Below are 23,894 nucleotides of genomic sequence, written 5' to 3' on the forward strand. Positions count from 1 at the left end.
AATAAAGGCAATCAAAGCCCCACTTTGCTGCGCCTGTGAGCCAGGAAGAGCAGCGCTGAGGTCTGAGCTCTGTTTTTGCTGCGGGAGAGCAGGGCCGGCCGTGCAGGGGCAGGGCGGAGAGCCGAGAGCTGCCGGCTGTGCCTGAGCTGTGACAGATCCCAGCTCCATCCCGGGGCTCCGCCGGGACTGCAGCGGGAAAGGAACCTGGGACTGCAGCTGGGCACGGCGGGGATGTTGTGCCTGCAGCCGGGAATGCCCGGGACACTGGAACTGCAGGGATGCTCTGCCCGCAGCCGGGAATGGCCAGGACGGTGGCACTGCCCCTGGGCACGGCAGAGATGCTGTGCCCATAGCCGGCAATGCCCGGGACGCTGGCACTGCAGCCGAGAATGCCCGGGATGCTGTACCGGACCGGACGCAGCCGCTGTCCCCCAGCTCCGGGCCGGGCCGGGCCGGCGCCACCTGGCGGCCCCGGGAGCGGCGGTGGTTCCGAGGGGCCGTCGGGGACTGAGGCTTTCCAACCCCCTCAAAAACGCCCGTGGTCTCCCTGGTGTTGTCAGGCCGTGCTGTGGAGGTCGGCAGTGAGAGCCACCCGTGCCACCCCCTTCTCTGCAGCCCTCAGAGTGCGCGATTCCCCCATTCCTTTCCAAGTCTCAGCTACGGAGTGTTTTCCAGTCCATTTCTAGTGCTCTCCCATCCTCTGGCTGCTGTAGGGATGCGGGGCCAAGGCTGCAGATGAGGCATGACACCAAGTCTGTGGTGATGAGACTCCAGCAGCGAGGGAAGAGCTGAGCAGGATCAGACCAATCCCTTCCCACAGCCAGAACTGAGGGTTAGGATGCCTGGGCAGTTTCTCCCTTTCCAGTCACTCTTCTGCTGGGCCAGAGGCAATGGCAAGGAATGTGCCACACTCCTCTCCCTCAGATACAGTAGAAAGTATTTGCCAAATAAGTCTCATTAATAAATATAAAAGAGACACAAAACCTAAATTCACAATGCTAGATGGCATGAAATGTTAGTGTCACATTCCTTTCAAGCACATTCAGGATTTGGAGTACACAAGGGTTCTGCCTACCTTTCTTTTCTCAGAATGTGTAACTTCTCTATAGAACTTACCTGTTCTCCATTAATGGAGCCCAAAGCTGCTGCTGGTCAACACAAACATGGAATTTCCAATAGAAATGTCACCAAAGAGCAAAATGGGGTTTCCTGAAAAGGCTGGGTTGGCTACATAATGCCCATTGTGACCAAATAGCGCCACAACAGCTTTACAAACCCTACATGTAGCTGTCCTGAAAAGGAGCACTGGTTTTGTGCTGCTTTACAGTAGACTGCTTCTGTGGAGGAAGCCAGCAGCATTTCCCTGGTGCCACTTCCAGTGTCTGAGAACGAGGAGCTGGACAGAAGCTGGACACATGGACAGATGTCCAGGGGAAAGAGACAGAAAACTAAAGCCAAAAATGAGTTAGTTGTGTCTCTGACATTAACACTTGTAGGACCAGGTCTGCAGAATACATGTCAGACTGCTCTTACCCCTGATCTGAACACAAAAAACTTACATTAGATACATTAGAACCATTTACTTTCCCTTTTTCTTACATTATATTAAAATGAAGTTTTTATATGACTTGGGAAGAGCTGTAACTTTTTGGTCACTGGGATTGGATGGCACCCAGTCATCTGCTCAGAAAGCATGTCTCAGGTTCAGTGTTGTAGAAGTCACAGAGACTTCAAAGCTGTACAAATCAGAATAAAATTACCCTTCATGCAGCAGCACACAAAAGCAAACAGACTTTGCCATTGCATACTTCAGCAGCAGCACTGGATGCCCAGCTCAGGCTTTGGAAATAATGGTCCACTGGTGACCTCCAACAAAATATCTTCTTGTCCCATGCTGTGTTTTTCTCATCTTTCAATACAATCCTCTGTAAAGCACATTTATAGTGCATGCACTGTGAAGTATTTTAGCAATGCCACACTTGTCATCGTGACAGCTGACCCAGGTGAAACACAAGAGGGTTTACACCCAGGATTTTGTTTCCTATTGCTCTGAAGATGCCTCCCCGGTGTTCCCAGAGGAGCATCCTCCTCCACAGCAGTAACCCTGTTGGGTTTTCTGCCCCACAATCCCTCTATCCATCAGCACAGATGTCCTCAGTAACCTCCTGGTGGTAGCTGCAGTCACTGGTGTGCAGCAGCAGTCTAAGGGAGAGTGAGAAAAGGAACCAATTGTTTGAAACAGGGTGGAAAGTTGCATATAATGGGTTACATAGTAGGTGACCTGCTTTAAACCACCTTTTAGTGCATCTGTTTCTCTTCAGTGACTTTACACAGACTTTACATGTTAGGTGAACTGAATTATGCCCAAGGCATGTTTAGGCATCTACAGCAGATAATGCAAATATGTCAAAACCAGATGCTATTGTCTCACAATCTGGCAGTCTATGCAGAGCTTTGTGAAATGACTTCTACATGTATCTCTGAGTATCATCATGCTCAATTTGTAAAATAGCCAGCACATCAGCAGGAATAAATCAGCATCCCCACCGAAGTCCAAAGTAGCCTCTTGCAACAAGCCATTGTGCTTCAGGTTGCAATATTTCCCCCATTATCTTCTAAACTCAGTTACTCCCTGCCAGCTCCTCCCAGAGACCTTGCTCCCACCAGTCTGCTGGAGCTCATCCAGCTGCCCGTGCCTGCTGTGGGAAGGGACACACACCAGGCTCCAGCTTCAACAGAGCAGCACAAGTCTTCCACAGCTCCTCTGGATTTTTGGAAAGGGATGTTTCCAAATGCTGTCAGCACCAGCCCTTCAGTGCTGTTACTTCAGCTGGCCTTTGATGAATGCTGGTGAGCTAGACAGAGAGCAAGGCCCCTGGGAACACAAATGGAATGCCAGCACCACCCACTGCCAGTAAGGGAATGCCTGACACACACTCAGTGCCAGGGGAAAGCTCTGTGACTCTGCCCTGAGACAGCTGTCTGTCATAACAAACACCACCTCCTTCCCTTGCTCTGCTCCTCTTTCCAAACTAAATAGGAAGGGAATTACCTCATACCCCCTCAAAAAAAAGGCTTGGTCTTGTTCAAATAGAAACGTGGGTTGCCTGGGCTGGCTCCAACACTAAATCCAATTAACAGAAGAACAGAGCTGAAATAAACACATGAGAAGTTGCTTATTTTCTAAATAAGACTAAATTTATTCATAACCCTAGTAAAAACAAAGTTTGGATTACAAGTGTCTGAACAGTATAAAAGTACAAAACAGGTTCCATAGATTTCTAATACATTAATACAAAGTGCATGACTACTCATTTTGCATTACTACTGGGAATGGAAGAGGTGGGAGGGAGTAGGGGAAGCAGTTGGCGGTTGAAATCCAGCAATAAATAAATAAATACAGAAGAGATGATCCGTATCAGAGCACATCCTACCACCAACACTGCAGCCTTCTGAGGTGTACAGAATTACTGATGCTGAAAATACAAATTCACATGAAATAGGTGTCTGCAAACACAGCGAGGACTCTTGCTCAAGCCCTTATTAGACATGACCAACCTAGTTATGCCTTTATACAATCAAGTATCCATTGTAGCTATGGCTGGACTCAATGGGCTTCGGTCTTTTCCAACCTGAACGATTCTATTTGGTTGAGAATAAAAGCAAGGTAAGCAGCTTTGTCCTCCCTTAAGAGCCCCAGAGTTTAGGAAAAGCAAAATGAGTCCAAGGAAAGCTCTAAGGTGTAAGGCTGTGATAAGTCAAAGCCCTGTTTCCCCTGATTTTCTTTCTCTCCAGAGATTGGCTGACCCAACAGGAGAGGAAAAAAGAAAGAAAAAAAAAAAGCTTTGAGGGTAGAGGCTCCTCTTAAAACCTGCATATCTTTCCCTATCTATATTTTAATTTGCTAAGTATTCCCATTTCAGGAACCAAGACTACATGGAAATCCAGTCCTAAACCCTACCCACCACAGTATTATGCCAATGACTCTCACAAAAAAGGAAAGCTTAGAATCATAGAATATGCTGAGTTGAAGGACCCATCAGGACCAACTCCAGCTCCTGGCCCTACTCAGGACACCACAAGAATCACACCATGTAGCAACCCATTGTAGGATATCCCAAAAGAGAAATAGTAAAAAACAATCCTCCCTCCCTCTAAAACCAGGAAAAAACCAACCAAACAAAAAGCATAATTCCCAACTCACACAAGTAAAACCTTCATAAAAGGAACAAGAAGCAACTGGGAGCTAAAACTGCAGCACAACCTTTCAGGAAGCTGCTTCCACCCTAGAGGCAAAGCAGAGTTTGAAGGAGTGTCACAACGATTTGCACACGAGCTCATCTAGGAATCTGTGTAGATTATCTTTTGATCACATATGCAAACAGAGCTGCTGCCTTGATTCAGCACAGCACCATTCTTAGCAGGACTTTTCAGATTCAGTATTCACAAATGTGTTGACCTGGCAGTTGCTTAAACAAACAAATGGAAAAAAAAAACAAAACAAAAACCAACAACACCCAAACACAGAGAAGCACTGCAGGGGAAGGGTTTCAAAACAGTTATTGTGAATCCAAACCCCAGGCTGCAACCCGATTATGTCCCTGGACCAGAGCCTAATTTGCTTAGCAAGGGGTTTGGTTCTTTGTCAGGTCCAAAACCAGGAGGAGTCTTGTTTGTGGTCACATTTCAGCTGCACTGGTCCTACAGAGAAGAGTTACTCAGTTTGGGCTGCCATCTGCACCTGACTTGGCCATCAAGGGGTTTCTTGGTCCATCTCTAACCACCTGGGTTTACTACACCAAGCTCAAGGTGCCTGCTGCTGGTTTAAAAGAAGTAACCTCCCATTTTGCTACGTTCAGTTCTTAGGTAAGTCTTAATCCTTGGCTAAGGTGGGGAGCTCTCCCACCCATTCTCAAGAGCACTTTTATGCTGGAGGCCTTCTCAGATAGCTACACTTGAAGGAGAGATGTCTGCAGATTACCAGTCTGTGCACATGGGAGGGATGAAATATTTGTCTTTGTTATGTCAGTAGTACAGGGTGAAATCGCCACACCTTTAAAAATATATATTTATATAACTAGAGAGGTGACTTAGAACATTTCTATGTATTAATTCATCTTATTGACTCATACATGTCTAAGAATGAAATATTTTCTTGGGAATTTAGGAAGTTTGCCAACCAACTTTTAAAGAAATAATAAAAACCAAAACCAAAAGGTTTACAACCACTGCTTCTTTCAGTACAGAAACATGAACTACATATACTTTAATATACAAACCCCATCCTCATACTCACTTGGGAAGTGAGTGTGGGGGAAAATTAGACAACCTTGCAGCAGCATTCAGCTTTGCCAAGTGTTCCATAGCATCTTAAATATTATGTACAGTCTTTCTGAAAGGATACCAACTGGCTTCAGAGTTTGTGGAATCGTAGCAGTAAAACCCAAAACAGTTCCAGGGAATAGTCTTTTGGCAGCATAGCAGGTGTCCAAAGTGAACAGTCACTTTTCTAGTATTTTTCCAGAGAATAAGAGGATCTGTATAACCTTCTGCAGCTATCCAAGGAAGTCACCACTCCTCTTGGGTGGAGATTGCTGGAGATTGGGGTCCTTCTTGTTCTGGCTTTTCAGTGGCAGACTTTTTATTGCTACAACAAGGTTTGAAGAGATGAGTGTCTATGAGGACTTCTCCAAAACGCCCTTTGTAAATAATTCCACAGCAGACCTTTTGCCTGGAAGAAATGGCAGGGAGACAGATACTTTGTTTAGAATATACAGAATTCACAAACATGCAAAAAAGCAAGTCTGATCCCAGACACTACTTTATTGAGCCTCCAGCCCAGAGGACAGGGGCAAAAAGACTGCTCACAAACAGAAAACAGGTTTGTGTCTAAATCCACAACAGCTCTTTGGGGCAAAAAAAAAAACCAACAAAGAAAAAAAGAAAAAACCCAAACATGTCTATACAAAAACCAAGCCTCCAACTTTGCTTCCCAGAGAAGTTTCAGACACAACCATTTGGTCTGAACTAACCTTGGCTACAATGCACTTGCAAATATTATTTGAGAGGAGGCAGCAAAGTCACAACAATTCCAATTGAGCAATTAGCTAAACAAGGGATTACTGTGTCACAACATGCAATAAAAGATAACAAGCTCGTCAGCTCCCAGAAAACCTTGTGGTTTTCCTCCCACTCCAGCATTTTGTTGGTTTTTTTTTTTTTTTCCAAATGACTACCATCACAGGTCAACCAAATCAAATGCTGTGTTTGGCTGGCAAGCTGGGAGCACTCTTGTATATAGCAACACATCATATCTACGGGGCACAGTTTTAAGAGCGAGATAATGGCAGACAGGAATATAATCTGCTATTCCCAAAACCAGCAAAAATATTTCCCAGCAACTGTTTTAATGTTTAGGGAACTGAAGGGAGATAGGGGAAAATGCCTTAAACACAAAACATTTCTTTCCAAGCATGAACAGACAGGTGTTGTAATTATTATATCCTTATACCAGATCAGGATGAAGAGGCAGAATCAAGCAGCATGCACGCAAAGTGAGCCTGCTGCCTGCACAGAGGGCAGGTTCTGGTGCTTTTTACCTTTTCCAGTAGGTGAGATCTAGGAAGGAGAACACGGGTGTCCTGCTGGCCCCGGCGCTCAGCTCCGTGTCAGAGCCCTCGTCCGACTGGTTGCTGTAACAGGGCGACTGAGCTGGGGAGGCACTTGAAGTTGTGCTGTGGGCATCAGAGTCTGCAGGGCAAAGAGGAAATGCAACGATCAGGACATGCATCCAACAATTTACCCTCCTCCTGACCTGTGGATTGGGAGCAGAGGCGCAGAGGTGCTTTAATTAATGAGAAAACCTAGCAGTGACAACCCATTTATTTCACTTGCTCCTGCCTGCTTCAGCACAGAGAGTGTCAGGATTTGTCAAAGAGCTCTCTAAAGTGGAAGGAGTCCTTGTACATGAGGGACTGGAAAGAGGTTCAGGATCAGGCTTCAGTTTCTGGCTCTCAAACCTAGCCCACACAGGCCATGCTCTGAAATCACTGGGAGATTCCTCAAGACAGCGAAGATCTGTGCTTCAGACTTTCTCTCTCACTGTACATTTTCTTTCTCATCCCTTCAGGTAAAGTGCTGCAAAGCTCTTCCCAATAGTCCATTTTATATATATATATATATATTCTCATTATGTGTTAGGGAGTATTGAGCTTTTGCTGGATCAGGACCAGGAACTACAGACCCAGTGCAGACACACCTGAACAGTGTCTGCTCTCCCACCTTTCAGCTGCCATCTCTGGCACATATAGTGACAAAATTAAATTAACTGCAGTGCCTTGAATGAGGAGATAAAAGCTCATTGGGTCAGGGCCTTTACTGATTCTTTGGAGACTTCTCCAGACTAGGCAGGATAATTGAAAGAGAGAGAGACCAGGTCAGCAACAGTGAAGAAGCTGGAAGATTTGCTTCAGGAGAAAAGCCTTAAGTACTGACACATTTAGAGCATAAGTGGCAGATGGTTTTGTTGGAAAGCTATGAATCCAAATCTATTTGGAGAGTCCTTGTACTACTGGAAAGAAATCACTGAGACTGGCAGAGGAAGGTATAAGGAAACATGGTAGGAATTTAAGGTGGGAAGGGGGTAAATCTATGTTTAAAAGCACGTATGGAAGAAAAATACTGCAATGTTTTTTTGGGAAAAGAGCTGAAAATGGCCACAGCACATTACTGAAAGCAGGGAGAAGCCTCTTCCAGCTTCAGTTTCCATGAGATCTTTGCCCAAGATGTTCTTTCTAGGGATATGTCATTTAAGAGTGGGATATAAGCTCCAACTGCCTGCACTTTCAAGCCAGATTCCTCACGCCCCCTTGCCACTTCCCCACCTCTGTCTTGCAGCCCACCCTGCACACGAGCTCTTCCTTCTCATTCCACACCCTCCCAAAACTCTCAGAGGATCAGAGGCTGTGAAAACGGAGAGACCAAACGTGGGAGTGCACACAACCAGATCCAGGCAGTGATTCAGCTTGGCCAGTTCACAGTGAGCTGTGTTAGGGGAGGCTGAAGTTTGCTGCCAGAATCCCTCTGGATCCACTTACTGTGCCGCTTGAATTCCTTCTGCAGCTTGCTGATTTGATTGCTCTTTATTCTGCTTCCAGAGAGGGTTTTCATTTTCTTTGGTTTCAGTGTTGTTTTAAGGCTGGGTCCAGCCCTGGCATCTACCACCTAGGACAGAGAAAATGCATGTCTGAGTACTTGTGCATCATGCTGAGGTATTATTGCCCCTGTCCAGACACAGGCACTGACTTAGCAGAAGGTGTTCAAAACCCCTGAGTTAACCCAAGGCATTTCTGTGCACTGACACTCTCCAGTTTCATTTAAATCTGGCTAAATCTCCACAGGAAAACACAGCAAACTAGTTTAAAAAGCACACTTGGTTCTACTTTTGCTAATTTCCCATTTTAACACATTCAGTTTAGAACCAAATAATGGTTTAAGCTAATACAGGTCCAGTTAAGAGTGTCTGCCAAGCATTTGCTCTGTGGGTTTTTGGGGTTTTTTTTTAGTAATAAATTTAACTTTTGAGTAAAGCCAGTGGTAGTAATAACCATAGTTATGGCTCCCATTACTATCAAGGCATCCTGGATAAAGATTATTATATACACAAGGAATCCTGATCATCCTCCCAGCCTTAGGCCTGAATTGAATTAGACATATCAAAACAGAATATATGAGTGAAAATAGCTGCAAGATTATTAGTCATTGTAATTATCTGATTAAATGAGATTGATTAATGTGTTGCTTGAGCAAGTCACTTTGTTTGGGAAAAAGAAAACCCAAACAATTTTGGATAAAGGCCAAACTTGATTTGTTTTTTGTTTTGTTTTTAATGTCATAAGAGACTTTTGGACGAAGTTATGAGCTTCTGAAAACAAGGAATTACAAGGCAAGTTGGTCTCTGACTGCATTTCAGGCTTGCATAATCACCATAAGCAGGCAGGAGCCACACAGTAGTAAATACTGCAGGAAGGATTTAGAGATGCTGAGGGTGGGAAGGGAGAGTGTGGGTGAAACAGCAAACCCCAAACCCCTGCCAGACCTCCCCTCCCTAGAAAAAGTTAGTTTTGGGGCAGAAGAGAAAGAAATTACTAACGTGATTCCAGTTTTTTTTGGATCCTGCTGGTAATTTTTTCCATCTTTTCACCAAAAGGACACAGGCATTGCAAATATCTCCCGAGCGAGCCTCGTGGAGCCTGGCAAAAACAAAAGCAAAGATCACTTAACAACAGTTAATAAAAGCACAGCCCCACTTGCTACCAGCAAGAAGTATAAAAACTGATGAATAAGAAAGGTTCTGAAATTCTGTTTTTCTGAAATTACACTTGATCTGGATTGCTCCAACAGTGCCATTTAAAGACCAGGTCTCACTTTCAGAAAGCACCCTTCCACACAGTCATTTCCTCTATTCTTCCTTTGCAAGCCATGCCAGCACTGCCTGGTTTATGGGTTTATGAAGGAATTGTATTACATGTTTATCATCATTTTTCAGTATTTGGAGATTTTATTTCCTACTTATTCATGCTCCAGAACTCTTGGTAATGCAGATCTTAGTAATTAAATGTTCTCTACAGTTGGCATTTTAGAAGCAATCTCACTATTGAAATAAAAAGGTGTCACAATCTGCCTCCAGAGGGGCACTGAACACAACAGTCCCATCACCTGCAGGTTTTGGAATCTTTTCCCCCAAAACCAAGACACAATTGCAGTGGATTGGTTAAGTTTGGGGCAGGAGGAATAATCACGTCATTCAAAAGCACACTTGGGAACAAACATCAAAAGCTTGCTCAGGTCTTAACTTTCCCACAGAGCTTCAAGGATGAGCAACAAACATCACCTAACACACTCCCACACGAGCACAGGATAAGATTTCAGAAACAGCACTCACTGGAATGACAGCAATACCTGCTAACAAGCTTTCCTCAGGAACCATCTCTACTGCTAATCCATGCTAAAAGAAATATAACAGGGAAACACTGCAAAACTTTCCAGCCAATTAAACAGGAAGGCTTTGGATCATTTATAGATGAATAAGGCAGGCTCAGAAAGCCATTATTTGCTCAGCGGTCAGTCTGCATTTTTACCTTGGCAAACATATTTCAGATAGCACAACAATGATGGACCTGGTAAACTGCAAACTGCTTTGCTGCAGTTAAAAACAACCACCACCAAAAAAAAAGCAATGGATCTGCACAAAGCCTTTGCCTGCCAAGGACAGTAGTGAAGAAATATGATAAGGAAAACTGCCAGCACCAGACTTGTGTACAAAAATCCAAGGTAAATACAAAGCACTCTAAAGTTCACTACATGAAGAGTGTTTCTAGAAGTGAGGAAAATTTCTGAATTTTATACAAAATTTCAAAGCTCTTCAAAAGTATCCCAAAAATTTGAAAGCTCACAGTAACTGGTACAAGAAATCTTGAGTATTCATAGCTTTATTTACCAATGCTTTCAAGTAACACTATCTAACTGGAAAGTTAATCACTTTCCAAGAGAATGGTTTTCCAATGAGAAGTTTTAATAACACATTGCTATGTCCTGTTTGAACAAAGACAGCAATACTTGTAACGGGGTACTCTGCATAAACCCTGCTGAAACTGCTAAATATTTACTCATCAAGTTTAATCTAACATTCTTGAATTTTCAGAGCCACAGAAAGCCCCCATGGATGTGTAGAGTTCATTATTTTATGTAGGTGTTTACACACCTAATCTTTCAGAGCAAGAAGGACACTACATCAGGTTTGCAGCTCAGAGATCAATGTCAAAACTGCTGACCAAGGTGGGAATCTTACCCAAAACAATTCTGGAAATCCTTTTCATAACGTTTGCTGTCAGTGAAGCGAGAACTGGAAGACTTAGCCCTGCAAATACAGCAGCCCTCTATACTCCGGTACATCTTCGGTTTGTGAAAGCCAAACATCTTTTCCTCCCAGCTGTGCCCTGTGAAAACAAACAGAAACTGGTGTTAATTATCACTGTTAGATAATGAAAGAAAGAAAAAAAATCTATGCTAGATTAGGGCATAGTTTTTTTATCAAATGTGTCTTCAGAAGAACAGATGCACCTAGAATGCGGTTGTTAAGAAAATTATATAATTAACAGCTGGAATATTAAGCAATACCCAGCAGGACCTATAATGAGCTCATTTACTGCAGAAATGTACTCCAAGGGCACATGCAGAGGCAGCACAACCCAGATGTGAATGCAGCCCAGCTGGCCACTGAGGGCCCTGTGCAGGTGGCAGGACAGGCTGCAATGTGTCCAAGCCATGGGTAAGGAGCTGGCACTCAACTCCGGGTCACTGAACTACTTCATCACCGGTGCTGGATGGAAACACCCCTGGCAAACTCTGCTCTGAGAGTGAGTAGGAGTCGTTTTAAATGAGCTGCAGTCATACCCCCGGGCTGTAGGGCAGACATACCTGAAAAGCTGCTCTAAAAACAGCAGGGTGGAGCCGCACCCAGCCCTCAATGGCCCTGTCTGCACTGCAGCACCCGGGAGCACCTCTCTGTTCTCAGGGCCTGGGTGAGCATCCCAGCTCCATGTCAGCACATGCTCTGCTCTCCTGCCTTCCCCACCCTGCTTTCCATGGGAAGGAAACCGAGCTGGGAAAGAAAGGCCAGGGAGCAGGACCCTGGGGCACATCTCAGCATGTGCCTACCACACATGCCCTGCCAAAAGGATGGAAAACTCCAGTCACAGGGAGGCTGTTGCTTTGAAACCACCAGCTCTGTACACTTGGTGCCAGCCCAGAAAGCTGAGAATGCCCTCCTGATCCTGCTCTGTTCTTTTCAGTACACTAAGGCTGGGACTTGCTATCAGAGCAGGTATCATACACTGAAGCCATTTTCCAGCAGAAACTTCTCAAGTTAGTCACTGCAGCCACCATGACCCCCCACCAAACCAGCTCTCCCCTATGTTGGTTGTTCCCCAGTGCAGACCCCTGCCAGGCACAGTCTGACACAGCATGAGCACAGTCAGAGCAAACAGGGTTCCCACAGCGCCCCAAAAACCCAAACCAGCAACTGAGCAAAGCTGCTGCTCCGCTGGCACTGGGCCTGGACACACAGCAAGTCCTCACAGGCCACACAGCATCATCCCATAATGCAGGCAGGGGCTGTTCCAAGATGTTCTCCTTTGAACAGAGCCTGGTGCAAGCTTTGCCTCCACCACCTGCTGCAAGGGGCGAGCAGCCACCTCTGGTGCTCCCCACACACCAAGGGCTCAGAGAGGGCACAGGCTGCAGGAAGCTCCAGGAGAAGAGGTTCCCACTGCTTTAAAAAAATTAAAATTGGATGGAGCCATGCAAATAACAAAACATTTCCCTCTCTTTCCTTAACAAAGGCCAAGCTGCTGAATTCATTAAGAAGCTAACAAAAAACAAAAAACAAAAAAAAACCAAAAAAACCCAAAAAAACCCCAAACATCTGAATGACCCAGCAGCTCAGGAGAGGAGCAACTGTGGTGAGAGGGAACTCTCAGTCACTTCTCAGTCTCAGGTAGTACCAAGTCCCATTAACCCAACTCAGTTACTGGTTAACGTTTGTGCCATAGGCATATGTCCCCAAATCTTCCACCTTCAGAAAGGTAAGGGCTGTAATCCTTTTACCCTCCAGTGGTACAGAGAAAAATCATCTGAAATCTTGTGCCTACACTGCCAGGACTTGCCACATCATTATGGCAATAAAATATTTTGAAAGACAGGTTCAGGTGAGTTCAGAAACATGCTTCCACAAAATGATCATACCCAGCATGACCATGTCAGTCACTCACCTGACTGACAGGGGGATGCTGTGCAACAGGAAAAGATCCTGCACACATCTGTGGGACCACAGCAAAAGCTGGGGAACCACCCAGGCCCAGTCCTGTGCAGAGGTGAAAATACATCCCTCACCTCAGGGGGGAAGATCAAGAGTAAAGGAGCACAGCAAAATTAACATGCAGTTTTCCAGACTCTTTAGAACAAGAGAAAAGTAAAAATTGTATCCAATATTGTTGCCTAATACTCTGACACAAAATCCACCAAGGAACCTGTTTCCAGCTGAAAGTGTGCATGTTTGCATTTCAGTTCAGCATACAGAGACCACTTGGGGCTCACTGAGGTCGTGGCTCTTTGCAATTACTACTGCACCAACATTCAGGGAGACTCAACTCTCCATAAAGCTTGTCTTGACTTGTAGAGCCTGTGGATGGCAAGGCACTTGCTCAAGCTGAATGCCAAGGAGATCCTGCAGGCCTAGGAGAGAGATGGAGAGGATAAATTCTTCCTTCCTTCCTTCCTTCCCTCCTGTCCCAGCTCATGCTGTCTTCCACAGGCTTGAAGTGCTGAATTCCTTTCTTCACATTTACAGCACAGGGAGCTCACCCAGGGTTACATTCTCCCCAGGTTAACTTGTACAAATATCCAGCAAAGTCACCCCAAAAGGTGGCAGGCTTTTTAGGAGATTCACTGCTCCCTGTATTGGTACAGCAATGGCCTGAAGGCCAGGAGTAGATCTGGTAAGTAGAAGAAGATATCCAAGTAGTGACCTGCTGAATGGACTCATGGAGGGATGGTCACTCTCAGAACTACTCTCAGCCTCTGCTGGATGTGCAGCAAATGAATGCACAGCCAAAGCAGACAAATATTCCTGGCCTGTCAAGAAAATAAACAACAGAGTATCTAGGCAAACAGAGTATTTAGTTTCTTAGCACCTAATGTGCTTCTTTGGGAGATACTCTTGAGGACATTGCCCAACAAGCCTCTGGAGATCCAACAGCACGCTCACCTGGGAATTTTCAACTTCCAAACAGCAATTTTAGATGTTGTTTGACTACTCCAATGTTAAATCTGTGGTCTGGTACTTTCCTTTAGAAAGTCAAAGACTAATTGCAGACACAAAGTTCACCTGTGCTGCCAAACGTAAGCAGCAAGAAAATCTTGACTGCTACATGGCAAGAAACAACTATCAACAAGGCAGTTTACCTTCTAACCAAGTTCCTTCTAGGAATCCAGCAGTGATAAGATGATCTCTGTCACCAGCTGGTATTTACACCAGTGTAGAATAAGATGCATGTTTTACAATCAATGTTCTGGCAAAGACTGGAAAACACTTATATTCTGAAAATATTTTGCCTTGCATCATTGCTGCCATTCTCACAGGAGCAGCCTTTCATCACCATCCCTCAATAGAAGGGAAACTAGTGCCATCTGTTTCCCACTTGATGAATGGTCAGCAATGGCATTACCACACATCATGCCTGAATGGGGAAGAGCTAGCAGCAAAACCACAAGTTAAACAGATTTCTCTGACAACTGCATCCAAGTGCAGTTATAAATGGAAGGCGTCAGTCCAGTTACACATTTAATCCTAAACAGTTGCCATTTGACCATTATACACTAAATTTTCTGTCAGCTGGAGAGCTTAATAGATAATATGGACTTAGAAGTAAATATGACTGTGCCATTTAAAAGGTTTAACTTGAAGGCTTTGCAATTTAGATATTGAATTAGAAGCAGGCAGTTAGGATGCCAGCTGCCCTAACACCTGAATTTTGGCTGTGCAACTACAACCATGCAAAATTTGGGACAGATAAAAAAGATGGCAAGTAGAAATGAAGTAACTTGCCTAGAAGTTAAAAAGCATTGCACAACATAATTCTGATAAAGCTAAGCATGCCATTAATGCTATTTAACTTTGTTATTATTTGCCAAATTTAAGCATGTTATTAAAATGTATCAGCAGTTGCACAGAAGAGAAAGGGAGAGATCTCAAAAAAAGAATCAGAAATCTTAGCAGAGCGTTATCTGTCATTCTGCAGAAATGAAGACTTACCTGCACTAGTGAGAAAGCAACATTCCCCCAAGCCAGGATAAAAGTGATGCTTTTCCCTCCCTGGTGTCCCTCTCCACAGCTTCTCCTTGCAGAAGTTGCTATTCCCTCAAGTTCTGCTTTATACAACTGCTTTAGCAACATGAATGGACTCAGAAAAGTCCCCAGGAAAATGCTCTTGCCATTATTCTGCCCTCTCACTTTCGAAAAAGCAGCATCAAAAATAGAAACTTTTCTTGCAGAAGAGATCAGTAAAGTCAGGAAGAGAAAAAGTAGTGGGAAATTAAAAAAAAAAAAAAATCCCCACACCCTGCTCATTACCTTTGTGAAAGGCTGGTACAAAGAAGCATGTGTGTGAAAATGGTTTCATATTTTTGTTACCTGTCAGGACTAGAATCTGGTGCTTAATTTTCTTTGCAAAATTTAATTTGATGATCTAAATTAAAAGGAGGCATTGCTTCAGATGCTCATTAAGTTTTCAAGTTAGGGAAGAACTTCTGAACTCTTTCAGATCTCAAAGTAAGCTGAGCCACTTTCATTCGCTTTTCCAGATTCCTTCTGCATTCTTTCTGATCACCCAAGAAGAATGAAAACCTTTTATAATAGGAAGGATGGAATTCCTAGAAGACAGGCATGTCTCCCTTTGTAACACAATTACCAGGCCAGTGGGAACGAACACGCTCACCTGCTTCTTGCAAAGCCGAACGAGAAACATTCCCTGGAGTTACACCCAAACACAGTATCAGCATCCTCCTCTCCTCCCATCTCCCCTCTCTGACCCGGGATCGCTCACCCTCTGTGCAGCCCAGAACTGCCAGCACCTCTGCCAGAGAGGAGAACAAGGATTTCATTTCCCTTTTTGTGTCCACAACAGCCTTGGCACAGCCCCCCTGAAGCTGGGCTAGAGAAAAACACCATCTACCCTACATATGTGGATGCAGCCGGTTCCTGTCAAAGTAAGACTCTCACAATTGTCATCCCTACAGCATTCCACTGGAACTAAGAAACACAGCCAAAATTGCACCTATTTTTTTTTTCTTTCTTTTAAAGGGAACTAAACAGATGCCTTAATATAGAAAGAATATAAGTGCTCTGGCTTTTGCCTCTGCAGGAGCATACACCCAGGCACATGCACACACATGAAAAATGCTTCCAGAGCTGTCCACGGCGCCACAGGCAGAGTCACCCATCTCACAATAAATTCTGGAGCCTGTCCCTCTGCTGAAATAAACTGCAGTACCTCTACTGCAAATCAAGTGCAAGACAGAGAACTGTACATCAGCAGAGGAACTGATCTGTATCAGAGCCTCAACATAAACATACCTCCCCTGAGTTCACAGGCTGCTGCAAAAAACCCTTGGAAGAGAAGTTAAGTTTGGATCCCTCAAAAAAAAAAGAGAATATTTTAACATGCACAGAGCCAGAATGCTCCAAGGATTGTAAGAGACCAATCTATTTGGAGTCATCTGAAAATGCAACTTCAGTATCTGCAAAAATATTTTTTACTGTCATCTCTCCCTATAGTTTAAAACAGAGGCACTAATAACCAACAACCATAACCTTGGAACTGTGCATATTGTACACACTTCTGGCCCCCTATATCTTCAGATTTTCCTTGCACTTTCCTTCCCCTCTCCACCCAGAACAACTTTACTAGGAGGAAAGCTGCATTTACCAGGAACATCTGAATGTCACAGCATGCTTTCCCTTGACGAGTTCTGCAAAACCAGAAAAGGTCAAAACCACATCTTCAGGAATCCCTCCCCTGACAAAATAATAAGTCACTCTTTTGCTGGTAGATGCCCACAGCTACTGTTGTAAGTGAAATCTCAGCACAGCCAGTGCACCTAGCAGCATGCATACTAAGCATGTATCAAAAATCAAATTGGACACTTCTTTCCCATGTCTGAGTCTCCGTGGCATCCTAGCTGGATCCCAAGCTGTTCCTGGTTCCATTTGCAGCAGCAGTCAAGCCATAAAGAAGCATACTCACTTGTTGGATCTTCCCTGGGAAGGAAGTTCCTAACTCATTTAGAGAACTGAGAGGCTGAGCCACGTGGGTGCTCCTCTGAGCTGCCATGTGGTTCGTGCTCCACAAGGGATAGGCCAAAGCATGAAAACAATAATCAGCAAGATTTGCATAAGGGGGAAAAAAAATTCCAAACCTGTCCCACCTGCAGACATTGCACCTTGAAAGATGACTTCCCCCTGCCTGAAACTCCTGTTGCATAACTCACACCACGCTCAGCCTGAGCCCAGCAGGGAAAACTGGGATGTTCTCAGACTTGTGCTGGAGTTCAGGCTGAGATGCTTATCTGGGTGCAGCCACCACAGCTGTGATGGTGCTGTCTGCCAGCACCTGCTACTGAAAAAGCATCACAGCCACTCCGGATCATGAGACACCGAACAGCTTTTTTTGGCTAGGTTCTTTTATGTTGTTTTTAAAAGGGATAACATACCTGGATAGGGACTTAAACAGAAGGAGCAGTAATTATTTGGCAGAACAACTGAGGTAACTTCATTAAAGAGGATACTTTTCCGTGTCCTTAAGCAATATTACTGGTCATTTCACTTGGACTTTGGACTGAGCACATTCTACAGAAATGCAAAGGCTTGAGTTGTGAAATGGAGCCCTGCCTGGGCAATTTTCAAGTCCCAGCTCACTGGCAACTTCTTTGTGTTAAAAAGCAAGTGCTACAGAGGGTGCAAGAATGAAGCTGATTGTCAAGTAGGACCCTGTGGATGTCGTTCATGTCATTATGAGGGAGGTACAAGAAATGAGGTGTTAAGAATCAATGCAAAGCAGAGTTAGGTAACACAGAAAGAGCTGTTCAGCACGAGTGAGACAAGAAACCGTCACAGTTTAAACTTTATTTTTAGCCCCTGTGAATTTATCAGCTTATTTAACATCTTCTGCAAAGAAGTCACTGATATTTTCTTATTAAAGGAAGACTGAATACATCGGCAATTAGCTTTTTTAGAGAATGAAGTGAAGAGGAATTTTTCCCAGAGGCTCTGGCACTCAATCCCACCTACTTTCAGTGGGAGCTGGGTGTTGCATGCCTGTGGGTGTGTTTGAAAATCCCGACTTGCTACTTGCTGCTTTTCTACCAGGTACCACGGATCCCAGGAAAACTAGAGGTCACCTGTGTACCAAAGGAGCTGAGTGTCCACTGGTATCAGCAGAAAGGGACAGACAGCGAACTGGAAACCTATGGCACAGAGTTTGAGCAATCTGTAATTTTAAAAAGCTGCAAACTACACAGTGGATCTGCCTGCAGGCTGGTGAGAAGGGGGTGCACACACCCTCTCACACGGCTGCCAGGAGCAGCCTCAGCTTTGGAAGCAAGCAGGAAAGGAGTTTGCTGAGGAACCATCACCCTCACCGACTGCCTGTCCAAAGAGCACAACACTCGCGTGTGGCAGCCTGCCACCTTCCTAGGCGCCAAATCAAAGTAAAAAGGAGCATCGCAGGCTGTGTTCAAGCACAGCCGCTGCTGTTGGAGCTGTGGGCTCAGGGCAGGACGCTGGGCCCTCTCCTGCCGCTCCCCAGCCACGGCGGCAGCGCAGACACGTGTTGGGGCACGGCAGCATCCCGCATCCCTGCCCGCACAGCCAGGGCGCGCAAGTTTCTGCAATTGTGATGTTAATTGAATAATTCAGGTCCGAAGAACGGGCCATCGGTCGGGGACGAGGCTCTTTGTAGGATGAACCGGGGTTGTTCCCGCCGGGAGAGCGCCGCTGGGGGGGCCGGGACGGGCGGGATCCAGCCCCGCTCGCTGCGTAAACAACAGGTCTGGCAGGTCCCTTTAAACCCCCTCAGCATCCGGACAGGGGCCACGGGAGCACAAGGCAACTTTTATGTCTGTAAAGTGAGAGCGCCACGCGGAGCGCTTTCCTGGCGCAACACGGCGACTTTAAAACAAAACAAAACCCCACCAAACCCTAAATAACAACGGTGAAAAACGCCCCAAAAAGGCAGAGCTCGGGCCGCCGCGTGGCCCCGGGCACGGCCGCGCTCCCCCGTTAGCGCCGGCGGCCGGAGCCGGGAACAAAGACCCCCCCGGGGCACACGACCTACTTTGGCGGGCGGCGCCGCCGGTCAGGTGGAGCCGCGGGAGCGCACACGCGGGTGGCCCCGGCCCTGCCGAGCGCTCAACGCGCCGAAAGACGGGCGAAATCAGAAATAAATGAGAAGAGCCCAGGAAGGGGAAGGCGGCGCGCCAGGGAGGAAAGCCCCGGCGCGGGGGTGGGCGCTGCGAGGCGGCCCCCGCGCTGCAAACGCCGCCCCACCACGCGGCCGCGGAGCTGCCGCCCCATGCGGCGCTACCGGGGCAGCGGCGGGAAGCGGGGACGGAGCGGCGGCCGCACGGCCCAGCACCGGGAGCCCCGTTCCACCGCCGTGCCCGCCGCCCCCCGTGCTTCCCCCCCGCCCCGCGCCGGTTCCTCATGGCTCGGCCCTGACGTAATTCAAACATGGCAACAGTTTCACTTCAAAGGGCCGTCGCGGACCTCCCGGCAACGCGGGCACGCCGTAACGGGGGCAAGGCGGACCCCGGAGCGCGGGGCAGCCCCGGGGCGGCCGCCGGGCCCTGCCCGCCCCAGCGCCGTGCGCGCAGCGCGGAGCCGTGTGGAGCGCGCCGGCAGCCAAAGTTTCACCGCCCCTCCAAACTCCTCCAAAACCGCGGGCAGCCCTTAAAAAACGCCGTCCCGCGCACGACAAGTGCCGCCCCAGGGACACCCGGCAGCGCGGGGCCGAGCCCCGCCGGGCGCGGAGCAGCGCTGAGCCCCGGGGAGCCGCGCCGCCCGCAGCACATGCGAGCCCTTTGTTTTCCCTCAGCCGGGCGCTGCCTACGTGCCGCGCCGGGGGCACGCCGCCCGCCCCGCCGCCCTCCGCCGCCCCGAGTCAAAACTTGTTGGCGCCGGCAGGAACGGGAGCCGCTCGCACCGGCGCCGAGCTACGGGAGCGGCAGGACGCCATCGCCGCCCGCCGCGCCGGCCCCACGCCCGCAACGCCGCGCTCCGGGCCGGGGGCAGCACGGGGCAGGCCCCACGCCGCGACCTGCGCGACCGACCGACAGCACGTGTCCCGCCAGCCCACGGCCGCACGGCCCGCTCTGTGCAGCGTGCACGGACCCGGACTCCCCCGCAGTTACCAACGATAACTGGAAACAATAAGAGTGCCCCGCTCTCCCCACGTGAAACACGGCGAGGGAGGGATGGCGGCACCGGCGGGTCCCCTCCCCTCCTCTCCGCGCCGCCGGCACCAACTCGAGCGGGCGCTACAGGTGTGCGCTGCGGGGCGCGCCGGGGCCGCACCTGCGGCACCCGCTCCGCTCCGCCGGGGCCTCCCGCGTGGCCAGCCAGGGCAGCCGCGGCCCGGGAAAGGCGCCCTGCAGCCCGGCATCGCCAAACAGCCCGCTTTTCCCAACCCGCTCCGCACCTTGGAACTGCTTTCGGAGTTAAATTGTGGGGAAGTGGTTACTCTTCCCTCCTAAAGACTTGGAAATTTAACCGTGCTTTGGGATGGGGGGCAGAAGTCAGAGTTCCAGGGATGGGTCCGCAACAATGCGGGAGGCGTTCCTCTCCGCTCGCGCATCCTTTAAAACTCTGCTCATGGAAGGAAAACCCGGGCGCAGCGCCGCTCGCAGCAGCCGCACGCGTGTCAAAACGTTTCAAGGCGGCAAAGTCTTTTTGCCGCTGCAAAAAACTGCGGGCAAGCTCCGGCGAGTAACTTGGAATGAACGCAAACCACCGGCTGCTGGAAAAAAAAATAAATCCCAACACCACCAGAAAAAAAAAAAAAAAGTACACCCACCGAGAGCGAACAACATAAAACAACAAAAAAAGCCCCGAACAACAAGCAGGGAAGGCATCGCCCATCACTCACCGCCGCGCTGCGCCCACCAGGTCCCGTCCGTGCGTGCGGAGCGCGGCGCTCCCGCCGTGCGCGCGCTCCCGCCTCCCCGCGCTCTGCCCCCGGCGCGGGCGGCCGCGCGAGCCCCCCACGCCCCGCCCACCGGCCCCGCCCCTCGGCCGCTCTGCGCAGGCGCGATTCCCACGGCTCCGTTTCTCATCAATCGGGCCCCGCCGGCTGCGCGCGCCCCATTGTCCTTTTAAGGCAGAAAGGGCCGCGCGGGAACAGCGCGCGCGCGAGGGGGGGCGGCGCCCGCCGTGACGGCGGAGGTGACTTCACGCGCGCGCGCCCCCGCCCCGCACCTGCCTCGCGCCGCCCCGCCCCGGAACGGCCCCCGCGAGACCGCCCCGAAAACACAGCCCGAAACATCACTGAAAATACAGCCCGAAACACGGCCACAAACATCACTGCAAACACTGCACAGACCCGCAAACACAGCCACAAACATCACTGCAAACACAGCCCGAAACATCACTGAGAATACAGCCCGAAACACGGCCACAAACATCACTGCAAACACAGCCCCGAAACACAGCACCGCAAACAAGCCCCGAAAACATCACCGCAAACACAGCCCCGAAAACATAGCCCCAAACATCACTGCAAACACAGCCCCAAACACAGCACACACCGCAAACACAGCCCAAAACACAGCTCAGCCCCGCAAACACAGCTCGAAAACATCACTGCAAACACAGCACACACCGCAAACACAGCCCCCAAAACATCACTGAAAACACAGCCCGAAAACATCGCCACGAACACAGCTCAGCCCCGCAAACACAGCCCGAAAAACACCACCGCAAACACAGCACACACCACAAACGCAGCCCCAAACAACACCGCAAACACAGCACAGCCCCAAACAGCCCCAAACCATCACTGCAAACACAGTCCCAAACATCACCGCAAACACCACCGCAAACACAGCCCCAAACGCAGCGCAGCCCCGCAAACACAGCCCTGAAACATCGCAAGCACAGCCCTCAAACATCCCAACAAACACAGCCCCGCAAGAGGGCCCTGCCAATCCCGGTGACAGGTCGGTGACAGGCCGGTGACACTCCGGTGACACACCGCCCCCGTCCCAGCGCATCCCGCCCGTCCCCAGCCGCGCTGGTGCCACCGCCGCCGCTCCGCACCGAGCCCCGCGGGCGGAGCGCCGCAAGGAACGGGGAAAGGTTTTTTTTTTTTTTTTTTTTTTTTTTTTCCGCTCCGGGTTAATTTGAATGTTCCCTTTCTAAAGCGCTCCAAAAGCCGTCAGCGGCTTATGTAACTTTTCCTGCAGCGTCACAATGAGTGAATTGAAAAGTCGCGTCATCGCAGCCTTTGGGTTCACGGCTCTTTTGTGCAATTTTGGAAGGAAGAGCTGCTGGGCGAGGCGGCCGGCAGGTTATGTTGAAATAGATTTTCTTTGAGGACTGTGTCAGACGGATTAGCGTGTGGCATACGAGGTAACACCTCAGGAGTTATGACTTAGCGCCATCGCAGCCTGTGCCTGCAATAGAGCTGCGAGCTGCTCCCTCCCGGGCTGGCGCTCAAACCCAGCCCAAATATGGATCCCTTTCTTTTGAGCTACTTAAAAGTTTAAAAGTTTCCCACAGAACCGACTGCAGCTCTGGCACCACATGCAGGTGTTGCTGAATACTCTAAAACACTGAAATAATGCCAGTGAATATTTCTATAATAATTGGGGTTTTTTTCATGACAGTGATCTTTTCAGACTCATCCTGATTTAGGCATAGAATTAACAACTCACCAAGAACTTTTGCTGAAATTATCCTTTTGCTTCCATCAACAGCACTAGCTAAGATCTGGGAATTTCCAGAGAGCAGGACAAGTGACTTTTCCTTACCTTAGTCTGAGGATCTTACATCATCTCCGCTTGCTTGTAAATCCGTGGTAATTGTACCCCATCTCCTTGCTCAGTGCTGCCAAAGCAGTCAGTTTGGGCACAAAGCACAGGAAAACACCTCCCAGGGGACCCTCCAGGCTGTAATTTGAGTTTTGGGGTTCCTTTTGAATGATCAGAGTGCTGCCTCTGCTACCAGAGCTTCCTTCCACACACAGCTAAACCAAATCATATTCAACTTGTGAGCCACAGGTGTACCAAATGCTGAATAATTCCTCAAAATATTTCTGTAATTTTACTGCTTTTAACTGGTCTAGGGAACTCTACCAGCACTTTTGGCAACTTTTGTTTACATACAATGTGTCTGATTTCACCTGCCTCTTTCTTTTTGATTGGAGGGAGCGATTCTCCCAGATTTTCTCCCACTATTTTCCCATTTCTTTATTCTAGCACATTCTTTATTCTATTTCCCCATTTCTTTATTCTAGCACACTATTTATTCTATTTCCCCATTTCTTTATTCTAGCACACTATTTATTCCATCTCCCCATTTCTTTATTCTATTCTTCTCAAGGCCCTTTGGTGACACTCCTTTTAGTCCAGCAGCACCTAGCATAGCATTTAAACCCCCAAGTGACAATGACATGACATTTCCAAGGAGAATTCCCTAAGATACCAAGCAGAACCCAACAGAACAAAATGGATCTCTCGGTGCCCATCAATTGCTGCCCTTGTCACCACCATGCTGAAGGTTCACAGGACATCTCAGGGTGGGCTTTGATGGCAAACAAACCAGGGCCAGGACAACTCCTCTGGTATTTATTTCACAGCTCTGTGCCCTTCCACTCCCAATCTCATGAGGACAGGTGTTGCTGTAACCTGGGGAGGATTTGAGTTTCCAAATTCGGTGCTGTGAACAGCTCCATCATCCCTGTCCTCTCAGAGGAAATAAAGCCCCTTCTACCCACAGAATTCCAAATGGCAGCATAGAAATGAAAAACATGGTCCAACCTTCATTTCTGAAGCATCTCTGGTTGCCCTGAGGTGTTTGCTGATGACATTTCAGGGCTCTGCTGTGACTCCACAGTGGTTTGAGATTTCATTTTTGGCTGGTAGCCAGCTTGCAAATAAATGAAAGGCACTCAAATACCCAACGAGGTTTCACCAAGGTTCCCCCAGCCCCTTCCCCATGAGCAGGCCACGTGTGCTCCCCACAGCATCAGAGGGACACCTTGTCTGACCTCCCTGTTGGGAAA

General features: G+C 48.1%; 1 protein-coding gene across 4 annotated transcripts; it reads right to left on the reverse strand.

The window, feature by feature from the left end:
* Positions 1-3,176: 3,176 nt before the first annotated feature.
* Positions 3,177-22,659, reverse strand: SINHCAF (SIN3-HDAC complex associated factor). Of its 4 annotated transcripts, none has more exons than XM_064737536.1 (6): positions 22,642-22,659; positions 10,850-10,997; positions 9,152-9,251; positions 8,097-8,223; positions 6,600-6,750; positions 3,177-5,731 (listed from the first exon to the last, which is right to left on the reverse strand). In XM_064737536.1, the coding sequence occupies exons 2-6, from the start codon at positions 10,975-10,977 to the stop codon at positions 5,569-5,571; spliced, it is 669 nt and encodes a 222-aa protein (XP_064593606.1). In that variant the 5' UTR covers positions 10,978-10,997; positions 22,642-22,659; the 3' UTR covers positions 3,177-5,568. The 4 variants fall into 4 exon arrangements, with proteins under 4 accessions (XP_064593606.1, XP_064593590.1, XP_064593593.1 ...); XM_064737520.1 differs by lacking the exon at positions 22,642-22,659 and adding an exon at positions 20,760-20,877; XM_064737523.1 differs by lacking the exon at positions 22,642-22,659 and adding an exon at positions 13,089-14,814.
* Positions 22,660-23,894: the final 1,235 nt, after the last annotated feature.

The sequence above is a fragment of the Zonotrichia leucophrys genome, chromosome 1A (assembly GCF_028769735.1).
Source record: "Zonotrichia leucophrys gambelii isolate GWCS_2022_RI chromosome 1A, RI_Zleu_2.0, whole genome shotgun sequence".
In the NCBI taxonomy this organism is placed as follows: domain Eukaryota; kingdom Metazoa; phylum Chordata; class Aves; order Passeriformes; family Passerellidae; genus Zonotrichia; species Zonotrichia leucophrys.